Consider the following 23677-nt stretch of genomic DNA (forward strand, 5'->3'; position numbering starts at 1 on the left):
TCTAATTCATTTAGATTTTCCGATTAAGATAAGATAAATTAATATTGATTATTAGTTTTAGTTGATATGTTATATATAGATAGTTTTTTAATTCAAGTTATATTCTTAGTTCCTTATTCAAATCAAATATAATACTTACTTATTTAAATAGGATTTAATTTTTTATGCTAATGATTAAGAACATTAACGTAAAAGTGCCTCTCCCCCCGGACATTTATATATAGTACTAGCGTTTCGCCGTGCGCTACGCACGTGAGCGACATTTATATGACCCATTATTTAAATGAATATTTATTAAAAATAGTAAATACATATTTTATTTTAAATACATTATAAAGTTAAGACTATATTACACTCGTGATATATAGGTGAGCGATACCTATATGACCCGTTATATATTTATTAAAAATTAAAGTATTAACTAAACATTATAATTTTAAAAAAATATGTTATTTCTTTAATTTTGATTGAGATTTTATATGACCCGTTATATTTTTTTTATAATAATTAGAATATTAACTGGGATAATTTGATTTTTGACAAATTATTATTATTAGATTAAAATTCCTTTTTAAATTTTTTTTTTTGACTATATTTTTTGGATTTCTATTTTTTTTTTTTTGAAGATGGAGAAAGGCCAAAGCCATAAAACACAAACTAAAGGATCTATACATGCGGGGTAACGAAACACCCGAAATATCATCCCTCGGAATACTAGAAACATCTTGCATCAATCTATCATGAACTAACAAGCCTAGATCATGGCAGAAACCGAAGTTAGCCATCCAGTCTGCGCTTCGATTTCCCTCTCTGTGAACATGCTGAACTTTGACTTGCCAATTTTTCTTTAACATGTGTCTAATAACAAGTAACAGATTTGTGTTTGTATTAGTGGGCAGATCCTCCTTAGTAAGAGCTTCTACAGCCAACTTACTATCCATCTCAAGAATGACATTTATGTAGCCTTTACTCCATGCAATTTCCAGACCATCTAAGGCACCCCATAACTCAGCTTGCATAACTGAGCAAAAATCGATGAGCCTGCTGAACCCAAAAATCCAGCTACCATTATTGTCCCTCGCTGAACCTCCAGAAGCAGCTTTATTAGACGAAGAACGGACTGCCCCATCTGTGTTAATTTTTAAAACATTTGCAGGAGGAGGATCTCATCCAACTAAATGTTCCTTCTTGTGACCCAAGCCCGGATTGGCAAGAGCTGCATAACGGAGAGCCTGAGAATTGTACTCCACCATGCGACGGACAGCATGGACCACGGTGTCAGAGCTGCATCTTTCGCTTTTGAAGACGAAATTGTTTAAGCAAGTTTTATATGAGTGGAATTGACAGGACCTGTCATATATATTTATTAATAATTGAGTTATTAAATGTGGTATTTCATTTTTCAAATAATTATTATCAATTGTATAAAAAGTGTAGATTTAAGCGAGTTTGAATTTTAGTAGATTTTATCATTATTACTCATTGTAAAGATTAATGTTATCAGCATAGTAAGACGGCGAGAAATACTTGCATGAACCTAGTTCGCCACGTAGAATTATGAACCATCCATTTATCGTGTGACACGGGACAACAATAAATGTACTAACCAATCAATTAATATTACATTAATTGTTTGTATTTTAATGTGAATTAATATGATATTTATTGATTGGTTAGTACATTTATTGTGGCCACGTGTCACACGATAAATGAATGCTTCATAATCCTAGGTGGTGAACTAGGTTCACCTAAGAATTTCTCGTAAGACGGCAACTAAATATACTTTTTATATTGTAACATTATTATTATTCTAGTATTTCTATAGCAGCCTTTCATTCCAAGGTAAGGGTATGAATGTGTTAAAACTAAAGGTAAGGGTATGAATGTATTAAAACTAAAAAAAATACTGGATAGCTAAACACCGTCCGTTTTTATTTAACACCGCCCATACACATTAGCTTTTTACCCTTTTCATTTTTTAAACTCTAAACCAAATCATAAACAAAAATCCTAAATCCTCTCAACTCATTCAACCATATTCAAACTCATATTTTACGGCAATGTTGGATTCCGAACGAGCTGAAGATCGACAACCCCCGGTAAGTTTTTTTTTTAATTTTAAAAAGAACTTTTTTTATTCGATTTTGTAGGGGGACGTCCCCATTTCACGTCCCCGCCGGAGGAGGGGACGTGGGAAATCCATGTCTCCTCCTGAGGAGGGGACGACCATGTCCGGCGTCCCCTCCGGAGGAGGTGACGCTAGACGTCCGGTTCCGGCTGCGACTGAAAAGTCGCAGCCGGAAATTATTTTATATTTTTAAAAAAAAATAGAAAATTAATAATTATTATATTTTTTTAAAAAAAATATAGAAAATAAATAATTATTTTAAACAAGTTAAATGATTTTAGGAATTTATTCGATTTAATATATATTATATATTATTTCTGTAACTTATATTTAAATTTTTATAATCGCAGGGCGGAAAGCGTAGAGGGAAGTCGTTTTTGGCCCAGAATTAGGGGGGGTCAGGAGCCCGTCACGTTACTATGCGTAAAATTTCTGCCTCAGCTCGACGAAAGAACCAACCGACGCAACCGACGCATACTTCTCCCGATAACAGACGCATGTCTGTTGATGATCTTAGAGAGTCTGATGATTTTGAGATCTCAGAGGACGAGTCAAGTGAAAAAATTTACATTTCTAAACGGAAGAAGGGTGCAGGTGGTCGGTTCGTTGGCGGCTCGTCATCAGGTAAATATAATTAAATGATTTTAATAATGTTGTTAAAAAAATTTAAATATAATTTAATTATATTTAATGTTACTTTCAGGGTCGAACAGACGATCCGAAGAGGTTGACGTGTGGACCGTTACTGGTGGACCCAAAGATGACACTGTTATTCCTAGTTTTCTCGGACATGTCGCTTCTCGGCTATGGGATGGGGCGGACAGAGGCGTGCTGAAGTGTCAGACTAGACATGGAGCTCTTCGGAAGCTGAGACAGTGGTATGAGACGGCCTCAGAGGAGGTGAAGGTGCTGATAGACGGGACTGATTTATCACATCTCCCGTATATCATGTTTGATCATCTGGATATCCCGCTCCTTTCTGCATTTGTGGAGCGATGGCAGCCAGATACAAACTCTTTTCACATGCCATTCGGAGAGATGACCATCACATTACATGACGTGTGTCATATTCTTCGCATTCCAGTTGGTGGAGCTATGATTTCAGGTGCATATTCTTCACATTAAACTCTTTTTTCACATTATTATTTTAGGTAAATTTAATGTTATTTAGGATAATTAAATTGTTTTAGGTTATTTTGTTATTTAATAAAATATTTAGACAATTAGTTGTTTAATGTGGATTGTGTTTTGATTTGTGAATTGTAATTTTCTTGCAGGACTTTCCTGAAAAATGGGTGATGCTCATTTTTAGGGGAAGTGCTGCCCAATTTTTTCTAGAAATTTAATGTACCTATTGCGTGATATTAATTTAAATTGCAAAATTATGGTTTCAGGTCAGCTGAATAAGGCTCAGCTGCTGGCTTACTGCATACAGATTTTAGGTATTCTCCCAGAGAATCTGGTGAGTAAGACGACCAAGCATTTTGCCCAGGGAGGTGTGTTGATTGAGTTGATCATCAGCTTATGTAGGCATGGCCGTACTGCAGAGGTGGAGGCGATAACCTGGATCTGGTTGACGTTAGGTTGCACTTTATTCATTGACAAGAGTGGCCATCGGATTAGACCTGCAACCATATGGGAGGTGCGGGATGGAGTCACAGATGCGAGTACATTTTCCTGGGGCTCAGCTACACTTGCTTATATATATCGGCAGCTTGGAATCTCATCGAGAGGAGATTGCTCGGGTTTGACTGGGTGTCTGACACTGCTGCAGACATGGATTTATGAGTACTTTCCATGCTTTCGACCCCAGCGAGAGCAGCTGCTGATCCAGTCTCATCAGCCTCGAGCTTCCAGTTGGAGTGCTACTGCGTCAGAGTGTTCAGGCACCCGATTTCGGGCCTTGCGAGCTCGTTTGGACCTGCTGACTGTTGAGGAGGTACGCAAATTTGTTAATTTATTAGTTAAATTTGATTTTATTACGATCGCTATATTTTAATTTTGGTCTTTTGATTTTTAACAGATCACGTGGCTCCCTTTTGGCGGCGAGCCTGCTGCCAGCGTTGAGCACACTGCATATTATGGGTGGATCGCGTACAATTGCTTCAACATCAGTATCAAACCCATGTCCTGGCTTAAACCAATCGTTGTGATCAATTCCGTCACCGCCATAATCTTCTAAATGAACCTGCAAAACATAAATAATTACGTTTAACAAATCCTAATATTATTCAATAAAAAAACACTAAAATTATTAAAAAAAATAAATGTTTTTTTTAAATAAATTAATTTCCGGCCGCGATATTTCGATCGCAGCCGGAAACAGCCCCTTGAAGGGGACGGTCCCCCTTCAAGGGGACGTCCGGCGTCCTCTTCGGAGGAGGGGATGCTGGACTTCGGCGTCCTCTCCGGAGGAATGGACCCCGGACTCCGGCATCCTCTCCGGAGGAATGGACGCCGGCATCCGGCGTCCTCTAGCTCTTCCGGAGAGGACGTTTGGAGGGGACGCCGAAATTTGGCGTCCCCTCCGGAGGAGGGGACGTGAATTGGGGTCGTCCCCCCTAAAAAATATAAAAAAGAATTAAAAAAACTATTTTTTATCTCGAAAAAGCCGGAAAAACTCACTACTAGAAAACAGTCGATTTGCGACGGATTTTAGCGACGGATTTGAAATCCGTCGCTAAAATCAAAATTTGCGACGGATTTAGCGACGGATTCAAAATCCGTCGCTAAATCCTAAAGAAAATTGGCGGGATGAATCCCGCCAATTTGTTTTTCACTTTTAGCGACGGATTTTGCAATCCGTCGCTAAAAGTAATACATTTAGCGACGGAATACCACATCCGTCGCTAAATGCTTACTTTTAGAGACGGATTACTAAATCCGTCGCTAAAAGAATTATTTTTATTAAAAAAATTATAATTAAAAAATATATTTATTAAAAAAAATATTTATTAATAAAAACAATATTAATTATAAAACAATTTATTAAAAAATTATTTATTGCAATTATTTATTAATAAAATAATTATATATTTATTATAATTATTTATTTAAAAATAATTAATTATTTATTATAATTATTTATTAATAAAATAATTATTTATAACAAAATTATTATATTAGAATGTGGGAGTAAAGTGTAATAGTAATAATTTGTTGTTTTTATTTAAAATAATTATTAAAAAATAATTTATTTTATTTAAAAATAATTAGTATGAAAAAATAATTATTTTATATAATATGGGAATAAATTGCGGGAGTACCTTTTTGTTATATTTAAATATAATATACATAGATATAAAATAAGAATCTGAGCTGGATAAATTGGAGTCACGCGCGGGGGAACTACAAAGTTAAAGAGGAGTGGATGGGAGTAATGTAAATGATGGGTGACCTACTGGGAAGTTGGAAAATTTGCGAAATTTGCGGGTCAGTGCGGGTGTGTGTTGTATAGCCAGTGAGTGTGTGATGGTGGTTGATCGTTCAAATAATATTTCATTTTACGATTTTAATTAAAAAATAATTTTTTTTTATTTTTAAAAATTTGCGACGGATTTAAATCCGTCGCAAAATCCGTCGCAAAAAAAAAAGTATTCGGTCGCTGCAAAATTGGCGACCGGATATTTAGCGACGGACGTTGTCCGTCGCTTTTAGCGACGGAATTTAGCCATTTAGCGACGGATAAATGGCTGTTTTTTAGTAGTGCTTGTTTCAGAACGTCCATACTCGTTACCCGACGAATTGTACTCGTTGCCGTCATTTTAATCGACTTTTTACGTATTTGTTCGAATGTATTCGAATGAGTTGAGAGAACTTTTTTTTAAAATTTTGTTAGAATGACAGAAATGTCTTTTGCATGTGCGGTGTTAAGTAAAAACGGGCGGCGAATAGTAAAATCCAAAAACTATGCTAAAACTATAAATAGGAGTGGAGATGAAAGAAAAATTATAAACGCTAAAAGCATATGTCATGGATCATACCATTGCAGTTGCTAATTCACACAATGAGCTTCTTGGTTCTTGCATGACAATGTAACTAACTAATTCCTTTTTTATAAATAAGGAGGGAATCTCTCGTGGAGAATTTTGCTTATCGCTTAACTAAGATAGTTATAGATAGATAGATAGATAGATATAGATTTATACATCATATTAGTAAAAAAAAATGTGTGCGCAATAGTATATTTATATATACTAGTTTCGCATAACGTGCTATGCACGTGGCTCGTAACATAACTCCTCAATGAATATATTAATAAATTTATTATAATTATATTAATTCTTTTTATTTATAATTAATATTAAATTAGTTAAAAAATTTTGTAAAAATAAATATAATATTCGGTTATTTTTTTTTTCATACTAAATTTATTCTTATTTTGGTTTTATAATAACCATAATTAAATAATTACCTTAATTTTATTAATATTATCTTTAAAAATTATAAGATAGAATTTTAAATAATAATATATTAACCAAATACAGTATTTAAATTTAGTAGTTCAATCAAACTAAAAAAATAGACATTCCTACTAATTTGGAGATAATTTAGTTATATTTTACATACTAAAAATTAAATTAGAGATAATTTAGCTACCTATTCTAATTAGGACTTTAATTACAATAGTGATTAATTAAATAACTAATTAGTTAATGACTATAAAACCTTTATTTAGTAGTGAATTGAAAAGGATTATTCAGTAAATTTGCCTGTCCCCCCCCCCCCCCATCCGTGCTTTTATATATAGTATAGATGTAATTAAAATATTAAACTATAGTAGTGAATTTTAAAATTACTATTAGTATGATTGAAAAATAGGTAAAATTACTCTTTTGATACACTTTGAAAAAAAAGGTTAATTTCATATTAAATCACCACAATTTCACATTTTTTTTCATTTAAATGGCGACCTTTTAAAGCTATCATATAAAACCGTCACATATATTTTTCAAATCTATTACTGTTTTAAAATTCGGTGAATTTTCGGTGTGACTAACGGAAAATGACGTGGCAAAATATTGTTGTAAGATTTAATTGCATATTAAATCACCACACTTACATTCTTTTTCAATTTTATCCCAATCTTTTAAAGAAATTTCAAATCTATCACGTAAATTCATCTAAAATTCGCTGGATTTAAAATTGTGATAGATTTTTTTTTTTGAAAGGTAGTAGTTTTATATGACAACTTTTAAAAGTCGTGATAAAAATAAAAAAGATGTAAATATAGAATTACTCCTTGAAAATTGATACACTAATTAAGAAAAACTTAAAGTTTAGAAATCAAAATAGAAAATCTTTGATGTAATTATATTATTAACAAAAGATTAAAAACAAAATAACTCTAGAAAAAGCCTATTAGCAATTAATAATAGTCGCGAGGAGTAAATATTTTAGAGAAAAAGTTCAATATTCCCTTCTATTTTTAGCCTATAATCCAAGCAAGTCCCTCGTGAACCAACCAACTAAATAGTCTGTAGAAAATTAAGCCATTAGGACCTTGTATCAAAAAACTGAGCGGACTTAACTCTCGAAGAACAACAATAAAAAAATTCAACAAGGGATCATTTTACCCCCTCGAACCTGGCTCAAAATATCAATTAAGGTTAATTTTATGCTTAGTACAAAAACACCCTAAATTTGACAGTTTACCTCGTTTTACCACTTTATATTCAAATTGTCGAATAAAATCGTGCCACATTGGCTCCAATTTATATGTAATGCACCAATTATTTTTGACAACTCATATGAAGGGTGAAATTGATCCACTTTTGTCAGATTGCGAGTTTATTTATCCAAAGCTATGAGATTGGATTTTTTTTAATCTTTCACGCCAAGGGTGTAATTTTCTTGATAAAAATGTCATGAACAAGCAAAGCCAATACAGAAATCAAGTACTGCTTCTGACGAATTAAGGGGACAGAGTTGGAGAAATGATATTAGGAGATGTGACTTGTTCAATGATGATGAAGAGCAAGATAAATAATATTTACATAATGCAAGCAAGACGATCAATTAAGCAAATAAACACTGGCATTTTCAGAAAAATTACGATAGGACTCGGTGATTAACGAGCGCTATACAATGGAATGACAGTTTTTAAAACCATGCTTTTAGCCTTCGGAAGCAATGAATCAAAGGTTTGGTCTTGGATGACAAGTGATTGCGTTGATGCCCATTCTAGCACAGAAGACACCTTTGTCCGCGCAAGCTTTTCGCTAGTTGGGACGTGAAGAGCAATGTAACATAGCAGAAGCAATGCTTGTGATTGAACTACCCGTTCACCACGATTCACAAGTCTGACCAAAATCTCTGCCCCTCCAGCTTCTATGATTGCCTTGGAATGATCTAGGTGGAGATAGTTCTCTGTGCACGAGAACTTGGAAAGGGCAACTGCAGCCTCCCTGGAAATTACAGATACACTTTTATCTAGAAGTCGAACCAGCAGGGCAATTATTCTTGTCTCCCCAACTCGAAATGTCCATGCCAAATTCCCGATTGCTTTGATGCATAGGATGGAAATAACAGAATCTTCCCCTGCTTCGATAGTTCTCACAAGTTGATCAACGACAATTTTACGAGCAGGCGAACTTGACCTGAATGTGGATCTCCTCAAATCGCTATCTTGCTCAGCTAATGCTGTTATCTCCATCAAAGCCATGGCTGAAAAATATGGAACATCTTTCGCTCCTTTGTCCAAGAGAAACACAAAGCACGCTAGAGCTCTTGACTCCGTGATATGACGGCATATCTTAATGTTGCCCCTGACAAGGACACAAAGTGCTTTAGCTGCCATTGCCTTCATACAGTTCTTGGTTTCAGTGTCTACGGGAGATAATGTAACATTACGAGGCTGATTGTCTTCCAACTCTTCCATTGCCTTACTAGCGTTCAAACGATTTCTTGCCATTACAATTGCAAGCACCGACGTGGCTTTGTTGACAACAAATTCATTTTGAATACGTTCTTGAACTATCTCGAACGAAAGGTGCTTGATGAGCGAACCGACTATATTATGCTCAAAGAATTTATCCTGACATTTAGGATAATTCGCAACTAGTTGAGACACAGCCCATGCGACAGCAGACTGAACTTTCATAGGACCTTCTTTGAGTATTACAGCAAAAACATTACAAACGCCTATACGGATCAAGTATTCAACACTTTCCGGGTCACGACCCAGGTACCCAATAGCTTTTGCAGCACTTTCTAGACATTTCATTTCACCTTCTTTCAACAATTTCAACAAAGGCTCAACTCCACCTTCTTCAATTATCAACTTCCAGCAGTAATCACTATCTCTAGCAATCGAAAGAAGCACTGCAGCAGCATCAGATTTATCATCTAAAGGCCCAGTATAAAGAATCGCAATCTGTTTCCAAACAAAATAACGATATGTCTCATTATTAGCGAACGGAGGCCAATACGTGCACTTACCGATTCCATGGTTGCTGGAAAAGCAAACTTCAAGGAGCCAATGGACATCTCGAATAGATTTTTCCAACTGAATTAGAGACTTTCCAAAATCAGTTGCGGGGAGGATCGATAGATCATACAGATACTTCTTGAGACCTTTAGCACTGCATCTGAGAACAAGAGACAGAGTGTCCTCCAGTATTTCGTGAGTAGACTCAATCACCCTGTATATCGGTCGATCATAGAATTTAGGATCTGCCAGGGTCATGATCAACATCTTCTGAAACATTGCTGTAAGCTTCCGAGTCTTGAACATGATCTTGCAGCACTCATGTTTATATGAAGTTGCTGCGTATGCAGATCTAATAACTTGATCTGCTGTTCTTATTGGTTTTGACAACAATTGATTCATGTTGGGTACAGATTAGAGATGGTGAACAATGATTACTTACAGCCCAAGAAATTTAGCTGCACTTTGTAATTGATGGAGTAGAAGAAGTAAATTGTGAAATTGTTCCAAATGTTTAATGTTACATCTTCTCCTTTTGCTGATTTTATCATCTTGGTCAACAACTATCATTTTCCCAGAGAATTCATTATTTTTTCTCTGTTTCATGTAGCACTGCGACTGCCTTTTAAAATTGAACATTAATTTATTTATGTGATCATATGCTTGTACTGCCTGACTAATTGTCAAAGAAATTTCTAAAAATTCAAACCGTTTACCAAATTCATTTTTATCTAACCTAATATGACATATCACAAAAATTCAGTTTTAATTGTAGTAGTGAAATAAGTGATTCACTCATAATAAAATATATCAAATTAAGATAGATTTCTTTATTATACTTTTGAAAGAAAAGTATGCACATTCATCATTAATATAAATAATAACGAATTAATCCCATAGAAAAGGAGCAAACTTATATATATAATATATATATATATATATATATATATATATATATATATATATATATTGAACATCCATCATAAACAATTGCTGACTACCTTGTCCTTATCCTTTGAATAATTACACAACTACGAAAAAGAAAAGTGTATATGAAATACACTGGAAAAACATATATATAGAAAAGTTAATAAATATGAGATTACTGATAACATGTTCTTAAAACTCGAAAGCTTGATAAAGAAGGAAAATAAATCAAATTGAATTGGGTGACATTAAACTCCTTGAAAATGTAAGTCCTGTGAGAAACTTATACTTCTGGACATTGGCAATCTTAACAAATCTGTAGTCTTGAGCCTCTGTATCATTTACAATTAGCATGTGATCAACAGGATTCCTAGATATGTCATCAATTAGGAAAACTGTTCTGTTCATATGATTGAGTGGTAATGGAATTGTGAGATTCATAGCATGATTTCCAGGTCGTTGTGGTATGGTAATGAGCTTCATCCACGAGCTCGTCACTCCAAATTCTTTCATTATCCAGACGGTCGTTGAATGAGCAGCATGTTTCGTCTCTGTTAAACAAAGGCATCCTTGCAAAACACCCAAATTCAGAAGTCCATAATTATCGTAATTCCTAGGATGTTCCATCTCTGTGCTGGTCTCGTTTGCGAAGGAAAAACAAACAATCTTTCCCGGTGCCGATGAATTATGCAAAACCAACCAATGCAGGAACCCGTTCAGATTTATGGCATTCTTTATATCGCGGTCATAGTTAAGATCTTCAACCTTCCGCCAACAATTTGTTTTCAGAGAAAGAATCATAGGGTCTTTGGTTGTCTTATTACGCTTTTCAGGATTACGTCCTAAACGTCGAAGCAGTAGCTTGTAGTCATCGGATGATGAATCATAGCCCAAGTCGTAGCCCTCACTTACTGAGTCAGAATAATAATTTTCAACCTTGGGCAGTACACGATGCTCTCTAGTGGAAGGGTTTAATAAAATTAACTGCTCATAAAGATCTCTCACGAGTAACAGCCCATCGCAAGAACACAAAATTACGCCATCCCATAAGCGTAGTTGACGTCTGAAGGGTAATTCGATTTGCGTAGAATCTTCTGAAATTGTATCATCAAAAAAGGTTGCATCACAGTAACTATAATGCTTGACCGGATTTTGGAGAACAAATACCAGATTTGCAGATTTGTGTGAACGAAGGAGATGTAATTTTCTGAAGAAGGGATCAGAGATTAGAGAGTGCCATGATTTTGATACACACTTAAAACGTACTACCGACTTGACGGGAAGATATGATAGTATACAAGATATAACATCTACGGGTATGTCTGTTACTGCGGAGTTCATCGTCTTATTACGAGTTGTGTGACAAATACTTATATATATAGACAGAGATTTGGTTCGTGCGATGTTTTTGCTACTTTATATACTCAGATTAGGATTTATAATTATTCCCTATTGTGTTAGGACAAACATACTTGTCACATAATCAACTCCTACCGCTACATTATTTAACCTCTTATTATAGCATTGAAAGATTCCATTGTGCGGTCTCTTTGCAGAACACCCAATATCAGATGTACACTATAATTTCCAGGATAAATTCTTGTTTTGACAAAGACTTCTACAACAAGAAAATTGATAAAGAGTCCTAAAATAATAATATTTTTTATATTGACAAATTCATATTTATTTAAGTTCATTCATCCAAAAAAGATTATATTTAATTAAGTTCATGAACGTACACCTTGAATATTTAAGTAGTTTGATCCTTCTTTGAACACTAATAGGTTTGATATATAAATATTAAGGATACTATGGTAATTTAAATGCTTGTACACTAAGTTTTCAAAGAAATAATACACGTAAAAACGTCTAATTTGGTCAAGAAATTAAAGTTAATAAGTCCAATCAAAATTTAATTCATCCAAATATGGTTACAATTCATTACAAGTGAAATTGAGAAAAAAAAAAAAGGAAAAGAGAAATCCAAAAACAATGATACTCTCCTAGTAGAAGAGGGGTAATTTTTTTTTTATCAGAAGATAAAGAAACGTAATCCTACAAATAATAGAAGTAGCATATTGTAATCTATTATACACAATGCCATAATTCACCTGCTTGCTTCATCAACTTGAGACATTTTCATGTTCAAGAAGGAAGAATTAATTTTAATATCTCATCCACATTTATTTTCTTTTAAAATAGCATTATATTTTAAAATTAAATACTCTAAAATCCCATAAAAAAAATTATTTTTATTGTCTCGTATAAATAGAAAAGGTAACTACGTTTAATATTTTCTTCATTCCAAAACAATTATCCACTTTATTTTCTCTAAATACTTAATCATTTATAATAAATCACAATTTTTAAAATTAATCTTTCTATATTGTCCTTATATGAAGTTCATTATTTATTTTTATAATCCTAAAGAAGTTAATTGGTCACGGTATTTAATAAGGATAAAATAAAAAAAATAAAGATAAGTTATAAAAAATAATCACGTTAATTATAGTTTTTAAATTGTGTGGAAATAGTAATGCGAACAATTATTTTAAGACTGAGTTTGGATTATAAGTGTATTATCTGTGTCTTTATATTATTACTTTTGATTTTTAAGCAACTCATATATCATTTTATATTATAAATGGTATTATATATTTATGCCGTTTTCAAATTGCATTTCAAACAATATATGATAATATGAATTGTGGATTGTGTATTACGATGAATTTGAGGTATGGATTTTTGATAGAGTGATTTGATCGAGTTGATCTCTCGAAATTTTCAGATTGTGAGTGATTCGGTCGAGTTGATTTTTTTGAGCGGAAGGTAAATAAAAAACAGAGAGAATAGTATATTCATATAAGATTTTTTAGTTATTTAAATGAAATTTTAGTGATTTTTTATTATATGTAATTTATTGAAAATGACATTTAAGATAGAGGAGTAGTAAATGATAAATAAAGAGTTATTAGGGATAATAAATGCTAATCACTAAGTGCACCACTTGACCACCTTAAACCTATTTCCATATGTGATGAGGCTTCTTTTTCTTTCTAATTGTGCCAAAGGAGTGATCCAAAAACTACAAACTTCGTTTCTTTCTTGTGATCATTTCTTTATAAATTTTAGTGGACAAATCAAAATAAAACCCCCATGCACATATTCATGACCTTTCTTTAGTCAAATAATAAAAGAAGGGTCTTATTATTATTTTTCTCAAATCTTCGGAACAAAATAAAATAAAAATCAATAAATTCACCAAGCCTCGTGATTTTTATTGGTTGCAAAACTAGAAAAATACAACATTAAAAAAATAGAAAAATTAAAAAGGTTGGTAATTCAAAGCAAAGAGGTAGATAGAGAAAGAAAAATATAAGAAGCTTTAAATGCGAGTAGGTTTTGAAGGCTTCTTCTCTTTTTCATTTCATTTTTCTCTCTTAAGCATTAAGCATTCAGACAACCCAATCAAACCCAAATCTTTTTTTCTTCTAGCTAATTATATATAGCTAATGAGTCCATTTTTTCTGTTCAATTGAACCCAATTCTTGTTTTTGTAGATCAAACTGTGTGTACCCTTTTAACATAAAAACATAAAGATTCTGCCTTTGTTGTTGTACAATTGTGTACCCTTTTGAAAGAATGGAGATTTATGCGTACCCATCTCGTTTTTGCATGTCTTCATTGCCTTTCTTTGGTGATTTTATTGAAAGGATCAAAGATGTCTGCAATTTTGCTGTCTCTGCCATTCTTGGAAACATTTTCTCTGCCGTCTTTACCTTCTTCTTTGCCTTAGGTTTGTATTTCTTTATTTCTTTATTTAATGCTAATTTTATGATTCTTGGATCTGTTTTGTGTTCTTGATTTTGGTTTTGGGTTTGGGTTTGGGTTTTTCCTCAATTGTTTGGTTTTAGTATGTTGTATTAAATCTTGATAGGTTTATATAAAAAGATTATGGCTTTTTGGTGAAAATGATTACAAATTATATATAAATAGTTTCTATATAAGCCAAAAGGGGGATTTGGGACAATTCCCTAATTTTGTTTTGTCTGTTTAAGGAAGAAAAATAATGATTTGGTCTGGTGAAAGTATGTGCTAAAAGATTGGCATTATTATGTGCAGTTGGGACCTTATTAGGAGCCATGACTGGAGCTTTGATAGGCCAAGAAACTGAAAGTGGATTTGTTAGAGGAGCTGCAGTAGGAGCCATATCAGGAGCTGTTTTCTCAATTGAAGTCTTTGAATCTTCTCTTCTTCTTTGGCAATCAGATGAATCTGGAATTGGGTGTCTCCTCTATTTGGTGAGCAATTTAGCTTCCATGTTCTTGTTTATGTGGCCGTATGTATGTTATCCGTAAGCTATGTTGCACGGAAACTTGGCGAGTCCTGTGTTTCAGCATTTCGTCTCTGTTGCGCCGTTTCTGTGCAATATAGGCCATAAGCTATCATGAGGTGTAAATTGGTTCATATTTGTCACCAACATTGATCTTGAATGTGAATTGAGTGTTGCTTCTTAATTAGTTCATCTGATATCAACTTAGCTTTCAAGTAATGAAACCTCCTTAATGTGGCAGATTGATGTTATTGCAAGCCTTCTTAGTGGGAGACTTGTTCGTGAGCGAATTGGTCCAGCCATGTTAAGTGCAGTACAAAGCCAGGTAATTTGCTATCTACGCAAAATTCGTTACTCCGTGAGTAATTTACTATCAGCATATTCATATTCTTGGGTGTTTCATCAGATGGGTGCTGTTGAAACAAGCTTCGAGGAGGTCCAGAACATCTTTGACACTGGTAGCGCGAAAGGATTGACGGGAGATACTGTTGAAAAAATCCCGAAGATTAAAATCACAAGCAATAACAATATGGATGCTTCAGGGGACAAAGCTGCTTGTTCTGTTTGCCTTCAGGTATTGTTCTCTCTTCGTGATTGCGTATGATACATCAATTATTCATAATGAAGATCGAGTAATAAACACTTCTCCACGATTGTGTAAACAGGACTTCCAGGTGGGCGAGACAGTTAGAAGCTTGCCGCATTGTCATCACTTGTTTCACCTACCTTGCATAGATAAGTGGCTTCTAAGGCATGCATCTTGCCCTATGTGCAGAAGGGATATGTGAAGTGATCTTTACCCTGTAAATTACAATATGAGATATGCTTATGTTACTATATATATTGGCATTACCTTTCGAGGCTCTTTCTGCTTCTATTCATTCTGATGACTAGATGAGTCGTAAATCTTGTTGCCTTAGTAGTTCGGAAATGCCACGATCTTTGTACTAGATTAGTCATATGTATAAAATTTTGATTTATAGTAGTTTTAGTTACTGTACCTCTTCTTGGAATGATTTGCAGTTTCTTTATGACTTCAAGAACGAGAACTGAATCAAATTAAATAACTGAACCGAATGGGCATATTTAGTTCAGTATGGCTTAAAATTATAAATTAAAGTAGTTTTCCAGATCAGTTCGGCTTTGAAAGTAAAAAAGTTTCAGTTTTCGGATTTGTATTGAATGCTCGCATTGAAGAATTGACAACAGTAGAAGAGATGCAAATGTTCGCATCTTTGGACCAGTTTCTGCATGAAAAGGCATTGGAGAATGAATTGATTTCTATTTTAGAATAAAAGGATTTATTTCAAATGGTTTGATTCTTTACCTCAAACATCATTATGGCCTCATAGTTGTAGAATATAGTGTTATTCTACTAAGACAATCAGAAACTTTACTTAAATTATTTAGAAAGTATGTAATATACAAATGTTTTAGCTTAAATCATCATGCACTATCTATTTTATTTAATTAGAAATTGTCATAATGCACTATCAGCCTTAGAATTTATGTCCAATATTCCAAAACCAAACTTGATTTCAAGAGATTCCATACTTTTAGAAGAAAATTTAAATTACTTTATAAAAAACTAATTAAAAAATTCTAATATAAGGGTTAAAAGACTGTTTTAATAACCGGATTACGCGGTACAATTCAACCGGTTCGACTGCAAATTGAAGTCCAGTCCGGTTTGATCTGAATCAACCGGTCGGGAGTTGATTTGGTGAATATTTGGCAGAGGGAGATTGATTTAGATATTTTGGAGGAATTGAAGTTGGTGAAGTGATGTTGGAGTAGTGCATATAGTGAGTGAATCTTCAACTTCAGAGAAGTTGTTGGAAACATTTATTTTGATAGGGAAAATAAGGGTATGGCACCATTTTGGTTTGTCAGGGAGACCTCATCCATAAGCCCCCACTTCTCTTCTTATATCCCTTTCTATTTTGCATACAATTAATTCAATAATCAACAAAAAGTTCATTTTACATCCTCAACTTGGCATCAAATATCAATTAAGGACGAGTTTATAATTTGAAACAAAAACACTCATAAATTGGTTAGTTTTGCGTATGTTATCCTTTCAGTTGACGTGTCAGAAAATAATTAGAGTTTTATGTATAAAGTGAAGATAAGGTGGCAGAAAATTATTGAACAGTTTGGAACTTAAGGGGTAAAACAAGCTAAAACGTTAAGTTTTAAGAATATTTGCATCCAAAATGTCATATTTAAGGATGTTTTTGTCCAAAGTCATGAACTTGAGTTTATTTGATTTTTTTGTACTAAATTAAAGGGGAAAGATGAACCTTTTTTGATAGAATAATTATATTTTTTAAAATATATAAATTTAATATTTAAATTATTTATTGAATTATTTGTTAGATTTTAAAAAACCACATCAATTGCTGCCTCATCTCATTATGAAGCCGCAAAGAGAAGCATATAAGTTCTATATTTTTAATAATATACATAAAATTTCTATCATCTATTTATTGTATTTGAATTGAAGACAAACTTGTTGTGTTAGTAGTTCTTTGCAATAAATATCCCCATATGCAAACAGATAGGGTGGGTTAGATATTTTTGCTATCTTGAATTTCCCAAAATAGAACTGAACTTTAAGATGGGTTTTAAGATTATCATTATGCAAATTAATATTGATGTTATATTCATAACTATAAATGTTAATTATGGATGAGGTTGTTTTCATAGGTCTCACTCACCTATTATTTTTTGTAATATTGCTACAATTTAGATGTTCCATTTATGGACAACTTTAATTATGATATGATCTATTTTTAGGGTTTTTTTCTTCACATACATCCTCATATAATTTCTCAAGGAACTAGCATTTAGTTATAGTGATCATCCATCAAATTAATTGGATTTTCCAAATTAAGGCATGATATTAAACACTTCAAATCTTACTCTAAATTTTAATCTGTTTTAGACCTAACTCATAAGTTGAGTTCCACTAACCAGCATAAATGCAATAACTCATGTGGACCAATCGTACCATAAGACTGTATGTAGATGGAGAAGGTGGTTTAGAGTATTAAAATTTTGTTGGTAATTAAATATAGGCTTAACCCATATAAAGGTCCTGTACTTTACACATTTTTTTCCGTAAGTCCTTATACTTCATTTTTGTATTATTTGATCCCTCTACTTACCTATTTTTGATTTTCAGGTCCTTTATGAATTTTTTCCGGTCCTTTTGTATGGCTGGAGGAAACAAAAATTGTAAGTAGAGGGACTTGAGGAAACAAAAATTGTAAGTAGAGGGACTGGAAAAAACTCACAAAGGACCTGAAAATCAAAAATAGGTAAGTAGAAGGATCAGATAATACAAAAATGAAGTATAAGGACCTACGGAAAAAAAAGTGTAAAGTACAGGGACCTCTACATGGGTTTGGCCTTAAATATAAAATAATTTTACATTCGTCCTATCTATATAAAACATATAAAGTTGAAGTGAAAATCACTGTATATTGTACAGTAACTTCACTTCTCCCTTAAACCTTTTTTTCGTTTTATTATTTTATATTTTGGTTGGCTTTTTGGTCATTTTCAGCTATCTCCTACATAAATACCACCCTCTTTCATATTTAATTACGACAAAACCAATACAAATTTACCATTTTTGACCATTTTGTCTTTATATAATCATTAACTTTGTCTTTCTATTTACGAAATAGCCACTGCTAATATATTAACATTATATCCCTATAATTTTACTTTTTTCATAGTATTTTATGTGGCCTTTTTTGTAATTTCCAGCTGACCATCATAAAAATGCCTCCCTTTTCATATTTATTTTCAAAAGAACCAGTCTATAATTACGATTTTCTATAATTATATCTTCTATTTACAAAAAAGTCACTAAATCTATATCTCCCCTTCTAATTTTTTACTATGTTTACCATTTTTTTTCTTATATCCAGATTAAAAATATCATAACAATAATTTTATTATATAAAATATAAATTATTTTATAATTACATGAGCAATCTATGATGTATTTATATTAACTTAAATCTATATTTCTATTTATTACGTTACATTGTTTTTGGTCTTTTGGCAATTTCTAACTATACTCTACACAAATCCCTACCTCTTTCAAATTTAATTACATAAAAACCAATGTATAATTACAATTTTTTTACCATTGTATCTTTGTGTAATCATTTATTTTGTCATTTTATCTACGAAACAGCCACTATTTGAAAATTTTAACAACAAATTACTATAAAATTTTCCATATTTATTATAACTCACACTTTAATTCTTTAAAAAAAATCAAATAATATGTTTCCTTACTTTTGTTTCTGCCAACGATTAGTCCTTCTGTTTATTTTTGGCGTTAGTTAACGAAACTATATGGTTCCTCATTTTTATTTTTCTCAAAGATTTTGTTGCTCACTTTTGTTTTTATCAACGATTTTATCCTTTATATTTGAAATTTAATCTACACTCAAATCCTTTGATTCCGTTAATTACATGAGAAATATATACTGTATTAAATTAGAAATAATAAATTACTAAAAAGGATTAAAATGAAATATATTTAAAATTAAATTTTAAAGTTATGTTCGAATATGTCTTTTGAATATTGAACATTATATGGTTAATCTTATAATAGGCGGTATTGTTTTTATTTTTAAATTAATAAATGTGGAATCTAACTTTGTTTTTTATTATAAAAATATCCTTTTAATGTAATGTTTATAAACTAATATTGGTTATTAGATTTGCATTTGTATAAAATTGGCCTTCATATTTTTTCTTTTAAAAATTCCACTAATTTTTATATTTTTTAATTATTAAATTTCAGTTTCTGTATAATTATCTTTTCATATAAGTGTTATAAAATACAATTATTTTCTTGCTAAAAATGTTTCCCTGCTAAGTTTAAATTATTTTGTTGGGTATCCTTATTCATTTAAAATTAAAATATCTAGCTATGTTTACTAATCAAAACTTTTATAATAAATTAATATAATAGTATAATTTTATAAAATCATTCATGGCAGATAATAATATTAATTAATAAATTTAAAAATAAAATTTGTATTTTTCATATAATATTACTAATTATTTATTTTATTAGTTTATGCTATTTTTAATAATTTTTATAAAAACAACATAAATAATATAGTAATTATTAATTATATCTATCTTTTGACTTTAATATAATTAACTTCACTGTCTTTTATCTAACAAACTGACAAAATTTAAATAAATTAACGGCTATATATATAACGGTCATAAAACGGCTATATCTTTTACTTTATATACTCACTTTATGTTTCCACTACATAATTTATTTCATTTCTTTTACAAATTTTTTATAGCCTTGTAATAAAAACTCATTAGTATGTTTAATTTGTCATCAAAAGAATTTTATTTTTTTTAGGTTTTTTTGTATTTTGGGTTCTACCTTTATTAGCTCTTGCAATAATTTTAAATTCCGGATTATAAATATGAAAATTAATAATGTATATTTTTATTTTTACTATATAATTAGCACATTTATTACTTTATTTTCCTATTAAAGATTCCATTGCATTTGTCTAAACCACTTTTTGAGTCACAATTGATTAGGATAAAATCAGTACCTTTTAAAATTCAAAAACAAGAAGGAACGCTAATCGAACTTGGCTTCCATAATGACGTAATTTCATCTATTTATAAATTTCATAATTAGCAAGAAAGAAACTTCAAGTCCAATTTCTTTACAACTGTGATAGTTTTTCAACTGTAGTCAGCTTCTTCCAGCAACATTTTAGGGAGTTCGTCGATCTCTTCAACTTACTAGTGATGGATCTTCTTTGAATGTACCATTTAGTTTGAAATACTTTTTAATATTGTAATGAAAATAATGTGAGATAAACATTCGTGTTAGCAGAATGTGACAAACCCTTAATTATAATTGTAATAATTTTATTAAAAAAATTTGTGTTTTTAATATTCGAAAATTCCACAAATAATTACTACAGTGTTTGAGTTGTATGTAAATTAAAAAAAGTTTTGCCCGAAGCAACGCGAGGGCTTCGTACTAGGAAATATATAAAAAGGAAATACTTTTGATTTTTAAAATAAAAACAAAAACGATTATTCTAATATTAGTTATTAATAAAAGTGTTATCTTTTTTTTTGCCAGAATAAAATTGTTATCATATACATCAAATATATTGACTCTCATTGTTTAAATCATTAATCATAATAGTCCACTTTAAAGAATTAAAGTATTTTCAAAGTATTATAATACTTTAACTATATTAAGTGTTTTTTAATATTTATGATAAAAAAAATTATCTTTGTGCTTCATATGGAATATATGATATATAAAATTATTTTATTAGACTCTCTAACTATGGCATTAAGGGTGAACAAACTAACTATGGCATTAAGGGTGTACATTTGTTCGAAACAAAACTAATCCAAAATTATACCCTTATTTTTCAATTTAAACCGGATTAAAATTTCCAATAATTACTTTTGTTCAAAATTACTTTTGTTTAAAGTAATATTTGGAAATTTCAATCCGGTTTAAAAAATCAATTTAAAAAAAATCAAATAGAAATTTACCAATTTATTCAATTCGATTATTTAGGTTGGTTCGCTTTTTTACACGCATGTTGCACACTTAAAAAAAGATTGTCTGAGGAAACGAGTTTGAGTCTTTAATTTTAGGATTAATTTCATTTAAAATCACCACATTTACACGTTTTTTATTTTAATCACGTCCTTTAAAAAGTGTCAAATAAAATCACCACCTTTCATTTTTTTGCAAATCTATCATCGATGAGTAAAATTTGATGTCTTTTTCCTTCCAAATAAATATTTTAATTTGACTAATGCCGAATTAACACACAAAATACATACCTCTTACTCTTTTCTTGTTAATTCCGATTGTCGAGTCAACAAAAATACACCGAATTTTCACATTCGTGATAGATTTGCAAAAAAATAAAAGGTAGTGATTTTATTTGACACTTTTTAAAGGACGTGATTAAAATGAAAAAACATGTAAAGGTGGTGATTTTATATGGCATTAACCCTTCATTTTATATACTAAATATTATAGAAAATATGATAATAATATGCAAAAATTTAGAAAATTTATTATTTTCATATCGAATAAATTATCTTGTTTTTCTTAATTCAAAAAAAAAGGTTCATTTTTTAAAAGGATTAAGTGCAAATCAAGTCCCGAATTTTAGCGTGATTTGTAATAATAACACGAATTTTAAAATTTGTCAAAACTTTCATATTTTGACAAATCAGAATATCAAGCTATTTTTCAATGAAAAAAATGTTGATGTGAACATCATAATATGTACTGTTTCAATAGTCACATCAACATTCTTTTCAACGAAAAATAGCTCGGAGTTTTGTTTTGTCAAAAACTAAAATTGGTGATTGATTTTGTCAAATTTTAAATTTCGTGTTGTCATTGCAAAATACGCTAAAGTTCATGATTTATATACACTAACACACCACATCCAAATCGATTGGAACAACAAAAAAATGAAATGGTTGAAATTATGATAAATTAATTAGATTTAATAGATTTTTAACAAAATGAAGATTTTCAGGAGGATTAATCATGAGATGATTAAGTATAAAACATCGAAAACTAAGGCCTTGCTTGGTTGGGGGTAAATAGATTAGGGAAGTTGTACTTTCCGGAAAGTAGCAAATTTTTTTTGCTTGGTTCAATTTTTACATTTTACTTCCCGGAAAGTTGGATGTTTGACTTCCCTTTGATTAGGGAAATAACTTCCCTACCAAAACCCAAGGAAGTAGAACTTCCCTAGCATTTTTGTTGGTTTTTCCTAATTTAACCTTAATTCTTTTCTTTTTTTTCTTTTAAAAATCATATAAAAATATTTTTATTTATTTCAAAAAATATACTTGTATTATTTTATAATTGTATTTATAATAAGTAAATATTTTTATTAAATATTTTATATTATGTAAAATTCAAATAAAAAAATATAATTTTTAAATTTTAATATTTAAAAATTCTCCTAAATAGTACTTGACTTGAATCGTACAATAAGAGATAATAAGCAAAAATTAAATTATTTATTGCTCGATTTTTAAATTAAAATTATTTGTTTAACAGTATAAAAATTATCAAATGATATTATGTCTTTTAGTTAAAAATATAGTATATTATATTAAAATTAATTTTGTACTTTCCAAGAAGTAAAAATTGAAACAAGTAATATTTATCAAACTTTCTGGAAAGTCAACTTTCCAGGAACTACACTTTCCGGAAAGTTACTTCTTAAAAATTGCTATAAAACGAACCAAGTCAGGCCTAAGAGTAAGTAAAAGATTTTGAGTAAGTAAAAGATTTTGATTGTTTACACTTTGTGAGATAATATTGAGTCAATGGATCAAAACAACTACTAATGGACATCTACTGAACGTGATATAATATTCTCAACCACAGTCATAGTTAGTTCATAAAATTGTGTGTCTTTATGGTAAAAAAAGTATAAAATATTTAACCTTTTACTTGGTCAGTTGGTCCATAACATTTTTTTAAGCTTAACATAACACTAGATTAAAGTCCTTGTCAAGATATATATAACAAATTGTTGTCTATTTGTGATGATTTATAATTGCTAATTCAAAATGTTTGGATGTGTACTATACCATTAGAAATATTAATTTTGCGTCACCATGTGACCCCAAGCACATGTTAATAAAATACTATTTGCATCACTAATTAATATTTGGTTGTTTATAACCAATATATTACATGCAAGAAGACATGCAATAAAACAATGATGATACAATATATATATATAGACATTTTTTAAAGATGTCTATATATAATTTGATT

The 23677-nt window shown here is 31.0% G+C and overlaps 3 protein-coding genes across 4 annotated transcripts; 1 reads left to right on the forward strand and 2 right to left on the reverse strand.

Moving 5' to 3' along the window:
- Positions 1-8068: 8068 nt before the first annotated feature.
- On the reverse strand, positions 8069-10183 carry LOC126678148 (uncharacterized). The gene has a single exon (XM_056105579.1). It carries the CDS (start codon positions 9957-9959, stop codon positions 8199-8201), a length of 1761 nt encoding a protein of 586 aa, XP_055961554.1. The 5' UTR covers positions 9960-10183; the 3' UTR covers positions 8069-8198.
- Positions 10184-10623: 440 nt separating this feature from the next.
- LOC126678544 (F-box protein CPR1-like) lies at positions 10624-11825 on the reverse strand. Its single transcript, XM_050373438.2, has one exon. The coding sequence runs from the start codon at positions 11823-11825 to the stop codon at positions 10713-10715; it is 1113 nt and encodes a 370-aa protein (XP_050229395.1). The 3' UTR covers positions 10624-10712.
- A 2016-nt stretch (positions 11826-13841) lies between these two features.
- Positions 13842-15817, forward strand: LOC126676134 (NEP1-interacting protein 1-like). 2 transcript variants are annotated; one of them, XM_050370264.2, is made up of 5 exons: positions 13850-14280; positions 14607-14785; positions 15059-15142; positions 15224-15391; positions 15483-15817. In XM_050370264.2, exons 1-5 carry the CDS (start codon positions 14127-14129, stop codon positions 15603-15605), a joined length of 708 nt encoding a protein of 235 aa, XP_050226221.1. In that variant the 5' UTR covers positions 13850-14126; the 3' UTR covers positions 15606-15817. The 2 variants fall into 2 exon arrangements, with proteins under 2 accessions (XP_050226220.1, XP_050226221.1); XM_050370263.2 differs by having other exon boundaries at positions 13842-14280; positions 15059-15391.
- Positions 15818-23677: the final 7860 nt, after the last annotated feature.

Source organism: Mercurialis annua, linkage group LG4 (genome assembly GCF_937616625.2).
Source record: "Mercurialis annua linkage group LG4, ddMerAnnu1.2, whole genome shotgun sequence".
In the NCBI taxonomy this organism is placed as follows: Eukaryota; Viridiplantae; Streptophyta; class Magnoliopsida; order Malpighiales; family Euphorbiaceae; genus Mercurialis; species Mercurialis annua.